Source organism: Salmo salar, chromosome 18 (assembly GCF_965601325.2).
Source record: "Salmo salar chromosome 18, fSalSal1, whole genome shotgun sequence".
In the NCBI taxonomy this organism is placed as follows: Eukaryota; Metazoa; Chordata; class Actinopteri; order Salmoniformes; family Salmonidae; genus Salmo; species Salmo salar.
The window spans coordinates 93,471,161-93,481,369 of NC_138308.1; the positions used below are offsets into that span (position 1 = coordinate 93,471,161).

At 46.3% G+C, this 10,209-nt stretch overlaps 1 protein-coding gene across 1 annotated transcript in view; it reads left to right on the forward strand.

Annotated features, from left to right (window-relative positions):
• Nucleotides 1–6,870, forward strand: part of mus81 (MUS81 structure-specific endonuclease subunit) — a 26,783-nt gene extending 19,913 nt beyond the window's left edge. Inside the window, exons 15-16 of the mRNA XM_045701612.2 lie at nt 5,893–5,976; nt 6,049–6,870. Coding sequence (XP_045557568.1) covers nt 5,893–5,976; nt 6,049–6,115 — 151 coding nt within the window. The 3' untranslated portion in view covers nt 6,116–6,870. The remainder of the gene's footprint in view (nt 1–5,892; nt 5,977–6,048) is intronic.
• The last annotated feature ends 3,339 nt before the right edge of the window (nt 6,871–10,209 follow it).

Here is a 10,209-nt window from a genome sequence, read left to right on the forward strand (position 1 = left end):
ACCGCTTGGCTTTTCAATTCAAGGGGCTTTATTGGCATGGAAAAAATATGTTAACATTGCCAAGCAAGTGAAGTAGATAATATATAAAAATGAACAGTAAACATTACACTCACAGAAGTTCCAAAATAATAATAAAGACATTTCAAATGTCATATTATGTATATATATAGTGTTGTAGCGATTTGTAAATATTTAAAGAACAAAAGGGAAAATAAACATAAATATGGGTTGTATTTACAATGGTGTTTGTTCTTCACTGGTTGACCTTTTCTTGTGGCAACATGTCACAAATCTTGCTGCTGTGATGGCACACTGTGGTATTTCACCCAGTAGATATGGGAGTTTATCAAAATTGGGTTTGTTTTGGAATTCTTTGTGTATCTGTGTAATCTGAGGGAAAATATGTTTCTCTAATATGGTCATACATTGGGCAGGAGATTAGGAAGTGCAGCTCAGTTTCCACCTCATTTTAGCCTGTCTTCTCTTGAGTCTGTACATAGTCAAAGCTTTCCTTAAGTTTGAGTCAGTCACAGTGGTCAGGTATTCTGCCATTGTGTACTCTCTGTTTAGGGCCAAATGGCATTCTAGTTTACTGAGGTTTTTAGTTGATCTTTTCCAATGTGTCAAGTAATTATATTTTTGTTTTCTCATGATATGGTTGGGTCTAATTGTGTTGCTGTCCTGGGGCTCTGTGGGGTGTGTTTGTGTTTGAACAGAGCCCCAGGACCAGCTTGCTTAGGGGACTCTTCTCCAGGTTCATCTCTCTGTAGGTGATGGCTTTGTTATGGAAGGTTTGGACATTTTTTCCTTTTAGGTGGTTGTAAAATTTAACGTCTCTCTTTTCTGGATTCTGTTAATTAGCGGGTATCAGCCTAATTCTGCTCTGCATGCATTATTTGGTGTTTTACATTGTACACTGAGGATATTTTTGCTGAATTCTGCATGCAGAGTCTCAATTTGGTGTTTGTCCCATTTTGTGAATTCCTGGTTGGTGAGCGGACCCCAGACCTCACAACCATAAAGGGCAATGGGTTCTATAACTGATTCAAGTATTTTTTGCCAGATCCTAATTGGTATGTTGAATTGTATGTTCCTTTTGATGGCATAGAAGGCCCTTCTTGCCTTGTCTCTCAGATCGTTCACAGCTTTGTGGAAGTTACCTGTGGTGCTGATGTTTAGGCCAAGGTATGTATAGTTTTTTGTGTGCTCCATGGCAATGGTGTAGATGGAATTTGTATTTGTGGTCCTGGCGACTGGACCTTTTTTGAAACACAATTATTTTTGTCTCTCTGAGATTTACTGTCAGAGCCCAGGTCTGACAGAATCTGTGCAGAAGATCTAGGTGCTGCTGTAGGCCCTCCTTGGTTGGGGACAGAAGCACCAGATCATCAGCAAACAGTAAACATTTGACTTCAGATTCTAGTAGGGTGAGGCCGGGTGCTGCAGACTGCTCTAGTGCCCTCACCAATTCGTTGATACAAGTTGAAGAGGGTCGGGCTTAAGCTGCATCCCTGTCTCACCCCACGGCCCTGTGGAAAGAAATGTGTGTTTTTTGCCTTTTCTCCCTGTGTCGATCCCTGGCTCTCTATGATTGATTAGTTGATTGACAAGGTCATAGATTGATCAGATAGCTAATTGATTGACTCTGCCTGCTGGCTCTGGAAGCACCATTTTCTCACTATAAAGTGCACTACTTTTGACCAGAGCCCTATGGGGCAATAGGGTGCCATTTGGGGCGCATGTTAAAGCTGATGTTGTAGTCTCTCAGGCAAACATGATTAATTGACCCATAGTTTCCCCTTCGGCCGCTGGCCCCTGGTTTTCGCCCTCAGCCGCTGGCCCCTGGTTTTTGCCCTCAGCCGCTGGCCCCTGGTTTTTCGCCCTCAGCCGCTGGCCCCTGGTTTTCGCCCTCAGCCGCTGGCCCCTGGTTTCGCCCTCAGCCGCTGGCCCCTGGTTTTTCGCCCTCAGCCGCCGGCCCCTGGTTTTTCGCCCTCAGCCACTGGCCCCTGGTTTCGCCCTCAGCCGCCGGCCCCTGGTTTCGCCCTCAGCCGCCGGCCCCTGGTTTCGCCCTCGGCCGCTGGCCCCTGGTTTCCCCTCCAGTCATGCAGTTAGGAGTCAGAGGGCACCCTATTCCCTACATAGTGCACTAGAGTCCTATGGGTCCTGGTCAAAAGTAGTGAAGTATAGACGGACTAAAGCTATTTTTAGGTTGTTTCTTTCTAGAAGCATTTGTCTTGTCTAGAAGTGAAAGTTATAGGGCTGGTTTCTCTGACAGGTGAGAGGGCTGGTTTCTCTGACAGGTGAGAGGGCTGGTTTCTCTGACAGGTGAGAGGGCTGGTTTCTCTGACAGGTGAGAGGGCTGGTTTCTCTGACAGGTGAGAGGGCTGGTTTCTCTGACAGGTGAGAGGGCTGGTTTCTCTGACAGGTGAGAGGGCTGGTTTCTCTGACAGGTGAGAGGGCTGGTTTCTCTGTTGACAGGTGAGAGGGCTGGTTTCTCTGTTGACAGGTGAGAGGGCTGGTTTCTCTGTTGACAGGTGAGAGGGCTGGTTTCTCTGACAGGTGAGAGGGCTGGTTTCTCTGACAGGTGAGAGGGCTGGTTTCTCTGACAGGTGAGAGGGCTGGTTTCTCTGACAGGTGAGAGGGCTGGTTTCTCTGACAGGTGAGAGGGCTGGTTTCTCTGACAGGTGAGAGGGCTGGTTTCTCTGACAGGTGAGAGGGCTGGTTTCTCTGACAGGTGAGAGGGCTGGTTTCTCTGACAGGTGAGAGGGCTGGTTTCTCTGACAGGTGAGAGGGCTGGTTTCTCTGACAGGTGAGAGGGCTGGTTTCTCTGACAGGTGAGAGGGCTGGTTTCTCTGTTGACAGGTGAGAGGGCTGGTTTCTCTGTTGACAGGTGAGAGGGCTGGTTTCTCTGACAGGTGAGAGGGCTGGTTTCTCTGACAGGTGAGAGGGCTGGTTTCTCTGACAGGTGAGAGGGCTGGTTTCTCTGTTGACAGGTGAGAGGGCTGGTTTCTCTGACAGGTGAGAGGGCTGGTTTCTCTGTTGACAGGTGAGAGGGCTGGTTTCTCTGACAGGTGAGAGGGCTGGTTTCTCTGTTGACAGGTGAGAGGGCTGGTTTCTCTGACAGGTGAGAGGGCTGGTTTCTCTGACAGGTGAGAGGGCTGGTTTCTCTGACAGGTGAGAGGGCTGGTTTCTCTGACAGGTGAGAGGGCTGGTTTCTCTGACAGGTGAGAGGGCTGGTTTCTCTGTTGACAGGTGAGAGGGCTGGTTTCTCTGACAGGTGAGAGGGCTGGTTTCTCTGTTGACAGGTGAGAGGGCTGGTTTCTCTGACAGGTGAGAGGGCTGGTTTCTCTGACAGGTGAGAGGGCTGGTTTCTCTGACAGGTGAGAGGGCTGGTTTCTCTGACAGGTGAGAGGGCTGGTTTCTCTGACAGGTGAGAGGGCTGGTTTCTCTGACAGGTGAGAGGGCTGGTTTCTCTGACAGGTGAGAGGGCTGGTTTCTCTGTTGACAGGTGAGAGGGCTGGTTTCTCTGACAGGTGAGAGGGCTGGTTTCTCTGACAGGTGAGAGGGCTGGTTTCTCTGTTGACAGGTGAGAGGGCTGGTTTCTCTGTTGACAGGTGAGAGGGCTGGTTTCTCTGACAGGTGAGAGGGCTGGTTTCTCTGACAGGTGAGAGGGCTGGTTTCTCTGACAGGTGAGAGGGCTGGTTTCTCTGACAGGTGAGAGGGCTGGTTTCTCTGACAGGTGAGAGGGCTGGTTTCTCTGACAGGTGAGAGGGCTGGTTTCTCTGACAGGTGAGAGGGCTGGTTTCTCTGTTGACAGGTGAGAGGGCTGGTTTCTCTGTTGACAGGTGAGAGGGCTGGTTTCTCTGTTGACAGGTGAGAGGGCTGGTTTCTCTGACAGGTGAGAGGGCTGGTTTCTCTGACAGGTGAGAGGGCTGGTTTCTCTGACAGGTGAGAGGGCTGGTTTCTCTGACAGGTGAGAGGGCTGGTTTCTCTGACAGGTGAGAGGGCTGGTTTCTCTGACAGGTGAGAGGGCTGGTTTCTCTGACAGGTGAGAGGGCTGGTTTCTCTGACAGGTGAGAGGGCTGGTTTCTCTGACAGGTGAGAGGGCTGGTTTCTCTGACAGGTGAGAGGGCTGGTTTCTCTGACAGGTGAGAGGGCTGGTTTCTCTGACAGGTGAGAGGGCTGGTTTCTCTGACAGGTGAGAGGGCTGGTTTCTCTGTTGACAGGTGAGAGGGCTGGTTTCTCTGACAGGTGAGAGGGCTGGTTTCTCTGACAGGTGAGAGGGCTGGTTTCTCTGACAGGTGAGAGGGCTGGTTTCTCTGACAGGTGAGAGGGCTGGTTTCTCTGTTGACAGGTGAGAGGGCTGGTTTCTCTGACAGGTGAGAGGGCTGGTTTCTCTGTTGACAGGTGAGAGGGCTGGTTTCTCTGACAGGTGAGAGGGCTGGTTTCTCTGTTGACAGGTGAGAGGGCTGGTTTCTCTGACAGGTGAGAGGGCTGGTTTCTCTGACAGGTGAGAGGGCTGGTTTCTCTGACAGGTGAGAGGGCTGGTTTCTCTGACAGGTGAGAGGGCTGGTTTCTCTGACAGGTGAGAGGGCTGGTTTCTCTGACAGGTGAGAGGGCTGGTTTCTCTGTTGACAGGTGAGAGGGCTGGTTTCTCTGACAGGTGAGAGGGCTGGTTTCTCTGACAGGTGAGAGGGCTGGTTTCTCTGACAGGTGAGAGGGCTGGTTTCTCTGACAGGTGAGAGGGCTGGTTTCTCTGACAGGTGAGAGGGCTGGTTTCTCTGACAGGTGAGAGGGCTGGTTTCTCTGACAGGTGAGAGGGCTGGTTTCTCTGACAGGTGAGAGGGCTGGTTTCTCTGTTGACAGGTGAGAGGGCTGGTTTCTCTGTTGACAGGTGAGAGGGCTGGTTTCTCCCTTGACGTAGGTGATATAGGGCTGGTTTCTCCCTTGACGTAGGTGATATAGGGCTGGTTTCTCCCTTGACGTAGGTGATATAGGGCTGGTTTCTCCCTTGACGTAGGTGATATAGGGCTGGTTTCTCCCTTGACGTAGGTGATATAGGGCTGGTTTCTCCCTTGACGTAGGTGATATAGGGCTGGTTTCTCCCTTGACGTAGGTGATATAGGGCTGGTTTCTCCCTTGACGTAGGTGATATAGGGCTGGTTTCTCCCTTGACGTAGGTGATATAGGGGTGGTTTCTCCCTTGACGTAGGTGAGATAGGGCTGACTACTTTCAATTTTCATTTTATTTATTTCACCTTTATTTAACCAGGTAGGTCAGTTGAGAACAAGTTTTCATTTACAACTGCGACCTGGCCAAGATAAAGCAAAGCAGTTCGACACATACAACAACACAGAGTTACACATGGAATAAACAAACATAGTCAATAACACAATAGAAAAGTCTATATACAGTGTGTGCAAATGAGGTAAGATAAGGGAGGTAAGGCAATAAATAGGCCATAGTGGCGAAACAATTACAATTTAGCAATTAAACACGGGAGTGATAGATGTGCAGAAGATGAATGTGCAAGTAGAGATACTGGGGTGCAAAGGAGAAAAAAATAAGTAACACTATGGGGATGAGGTAGTTGGATTGGCTATTTACAGATGGGCTATACTTGTGTTCTTGTTGACTAGAGATGGCATACCAGCATGTCCTTTATCGCTCTCTCCTCTCATCTCTCCCCTCTCTCTCCCCTCTCTCATCTCGCTCTCTCTCCCCTCTCTCATCTCTCTCTCTCTCCCCTCTCTCATCTCTCTCTCCCCTCTCTCCTCTCTCTCTCATCTCTCTCTCTCTCCCCTCTCTCATCTCTCTCCCCTCTCTCATCTCTCTCCCCTCTCTCCTCTCTCTCTCCCATCTCTCTCTCATCTCTCCTCTCCTCCCTCCAGTCTGTTGGAAGCGTATGAGCAGTGCCCCAGCGACACAGAAAGAGAGAAACTTCTCTCCTCCATCCGATATGGAAAACTGAAAAGGTGAGAAAGTGTGAAAAGAACTGCAGATGTTGATTCATTGACTGCTTATTGTTGGTTCTGTTTGCATTTCAGGAACTTGGGTCCAGCTTTGAGTCGCACAGTCTACCAGCTCTACTGTACGAAAGGAGCACTGTCATAGACACACACACTCTCGCTCACACATCACAACACACACACACCTCTACAATGTAGTGTTTAAAATACTTTGTTCCTTTGTCATTCCCTGCCAATGTAAACCTATATGTAAATGCTGCTATTGTTGTGATTTTTTCTATTATTTTCTAGTCAAGTGCGGCAGCAGGTAGCCTAGTGGTTAGAGCGTTGGACTAGTAACCGAAAGGTTGCAAGATCGAATCCCCGAGCTGGCAAGGTAAAAATCTGTAGTTCTGCCCCTGAACAAGGCAGTTCCTAGGCCGTCATTGAAAATAAGAATTTGTTCTTAACTGACTTGCCTAGTTAAATAAAGGTAAAATAAAGTATTGTTTTAAAAAGTTTCAGAAATTATGTTTAAGAATGAATAAAAGTCTTGGCTGTAGTTTGGAGAAATATTCTTTGTTGTTGTCACTGTTATAAATGGATTTATTACCCGTAACACCCAGAGATGTTCCAGTTTATCACATTAAAGCATTTTCTGCTTAAAACAGCCCTAAATCACTGAGTGGACAAAACATTAGGAACACCTGCTCTTTCCATGACACAGACTGACCAGGTGAAAGCTATGATCCCTTATTGATGTCACTTGTTAAATCCACTTCAATCAGTATAGATGAAGGGGAGGAGCAGTGGCGAGCCTTTTTAGCTTAAAAAAAAGTTGCCTGTTTTTGTTATTTTGGCATTGATAAGTGTGTCAAATATCAATTTGCAGAGAATGTAATAAAGCTGCATATAAACATGGTCTCCTTTTTTTTTTTTTTTTTAGTAAAGCACCTCCCAAATGCAGGTGTTTCAGCCCAGCTCAGTGCTTTCTGTGGTGGAGGGGCAGCCAGAGGAATATACAGGTGTTTCAGCCCAGCTCAGTGCTTTCTGTGGTGGAGGGGCAGCCAGAGGAATATACAGGTGTTTCAGCCCAGCTCAGTGCTTTCTGTGGTGGAGGGGCAGCCAGAGGTGTTTCAGCCCAGCTCAGTGCTTTCTGTGGTGGAGGGGCAGCCAGAGGAATATACAGGTGTTTCAGCCCAGCTCAGTGCTTTCTGTGGTGGAGGGGCAGCCAGAGGAATATACAGGTGTTTCAGCCCAGCTCAGTGCTTTCTGTGGTGGAGGGGCAGCCAGAGGAATATACAGGTGTTTCAGCCCAGCTCAGTGCTTTCTGTGGTGGAGGGGCAGCCAGAGGTGTTTCAGCCCAGCTCAGTGCTTTCTGTGGTGGAGGGGCAACCAGGGGAATATACGGAGCTTAGGGGTTGGCAATGTTCTCTAGTTGCGCCGTGATTGGCTCAGTGTTCTGTCACTCACGAGGACACTACTTCACCTCAAAATCTACGGGGAGAGCTCGAAAATTCAAGCCCCTTGGAGGCTGCAATACAGTTACATTAGAAGTGCCCATCCAAGAAGGCTCAAGATCATTGATTGGACTGTAGCTTTGATTGGACTGATCATGCCAACATCATATCTTGAAAAATCTTAGCTAGCAGTCATCATCATGAATCAAGTTGACAATCTACTGGCAAATCTGTTTTAATCCTTATTCATATGAAGATAAAACGTATCGGTGCTCATCGGCCATAGAACATAAACATTACACAACTGGAAATCGCAAATCCAACAATGAATGGTTTGGAAGGAATCCGTGGCTGCTTTGCAATTCTTGCAGTTAATCACTAGCCTGCTATTCAGTGGAGAGGGTGTGTGGTCCCAAGTCTGGGCTTAAGGGTCTCTTTTCCAAGCTTAAAAGGATAAACGTTCAACATTGGCCATACTGTCAATGAAGCATGATATCTGATGCGCTGAAAACAACTGGAAACATGGGAAATCTGACTTCAGTGAGTTCAAGACAACTGGGAACTCGGGGAACAAAATGAGCCCCGACTGGGGAAAACACGTTATGAATGGTCATCCAACTCAGAATTCCAAGTCGGGAACTCTGGCCTCTTTCTAGAGCTCTGACTGGAGTTCTAGAGCTCTGACCTGAAGATCACCGACGTCATGATTCAACCTTGTGTTTTTCCCCCAGAGTTCCAAGTTGTCTTGAAAGCACCATAAATCCAGAGAATGCCAGACTTTGATGTCAAAGTTTGATGACAAAATTTGCCCACGAAAGACCGCTGTGCCACTTCCTGTTCAAGGAAGCACAGCATAACAAGGTGAGTACAAAAATGTATTGTATGTAGCTGCATAAATGATGTAATATGCCAGGGAGATATGTATACGGTAGATAAGGAAGTAATACTAAGTGTATGTTGTGTAGTAGGCTGTTAGTAGCCCATGTGCCTCACCCTAATAATTTGGTCCCTATCCCCTCTCATAACTTCTCCTACCGTTCTGACTTGGTGGTTCACATGTGGCCTATAACCTATTTTAGAGAAATGTAGTCATTGAATATTGTCAGAGCTTTCATTGTTTCATAAATGATGTATTATGCAAGCAGGGTTGGGGAGGGATTCCGTTACAATACCAGCAAAAATATTGTAATCAGATTAGATACTTTTGTAAAACTTGATTACTTCAAGGATTACTTTTACATTCAAAAAGGATGTTTTGACACTTCTGTGTTTTGAATGACATTCAAATCAGCATTGAAAAGGGCGCAAGTTTAAGTTTGAACCACCTGAGTGAGTCTGACCACAATTCAGAGACCACTATGATGTCAGAGACCACTATGATGTCAGAGACCACTATGATGACAGAGACCACTATGATGTCAGAGACCCCTATGATGTCAGAGACCCCTATGATGTCAGAGACAACTATGATGTCAGAGACCACTATGATGTCAGAGACCACTATGATGTCAGAGACCACTATGATGACAGAGACCACTATGATGTCAGAGACCACTATGATGACACACCAAATGTGATTGATGGATTGTGGGAAAAGAGCAGGAATAGGCTTTTGTGGGCTACAGTCCAAGCTATGTCTTCCAATGGTGTGGCTGCTGTCGGCATCCAAAGATGATCCAACTTGAATAAACGCTTGGAGGTAAAGGATGACAGCAGTTGGGTAGTCTACGGCGATACGGATGTCACTTCTTATTGATATCTACATAGAGCATTGATGTGAATCACACTGCTGCTCTCTCATTTAGCTATTTGCGCTTTACGGATTGTGATTGTTCTGGATGGCTGTTCACAAATCTAAATGTGTATTTGAACCCAATAATGGTTGAATTCAAGAAGTTTAAGCTGCTTATCATTCATTGATTTTGAAATCAGTGGACAGCCAGTGAATGATGTGCTCTTGCATCAGCTGCATAGTGTGGAACCCAACCTATTGAATAAAAGTGAAACATCCATAGGCCTAATGGACACATGCTCAAACTCGCACACTTTTAATAGACTTAAAGGGGCAATCTGTAGTTGCTACATCAATTTTTGGACTTACAAATTTTACACTATATATATATATCCATTGATTCTTGAAGAATATAACTTATAAATGCCTCATGAGCTTAGTTCAACTGTCACACTCCATCAGAACCCAAAATTTAAGCTTGTTTTTTTTCAATGTTTGTAAACATTGTAAATGTAAACAAACACTGTATAGCCTCATAACATGGTTAAAACAATACTTTTGATATCATGGATGGTCAGTCCTTGCATCCATAGCTCTGTCTATTCATCTGAGAGTTGTTAGATTTCTCCAGGCCCATCCCTCAGCTTTTTACCAAAACAAAGGCGGGGCGGTCGTTTTGTTATTGTTTCATCTTGTGGATTTGCACTTAGTAATACTAAGTGTATGTTGTGTAGTAAGCTGTTAGTAGCCCATGTGCCTCACCCTAATAAATTGTCCCTTTTCCCTCTCATAATTTAGCCTACTGTTCTGACTTGGTAGAGCACATGTAGCCTATAGCCTGTTTTAGATAAATGTAATCATCGAATATTGTAAGAACTTTCATTGTCTGCTTATAGGCCCCCCTTATTTATCCTATGGCTCTGACTTGGTGTACAGGGAGAATACTGTAAGAACGACCCATGTTCTGAATTCTGTTGCTGTACATTTCAAAAGTGCTGAACAATTTTTTTTTACCTTTATTTAACCATGCAAGTCAGTTCAGAACAAATTCTTATTTAACAATGAAGG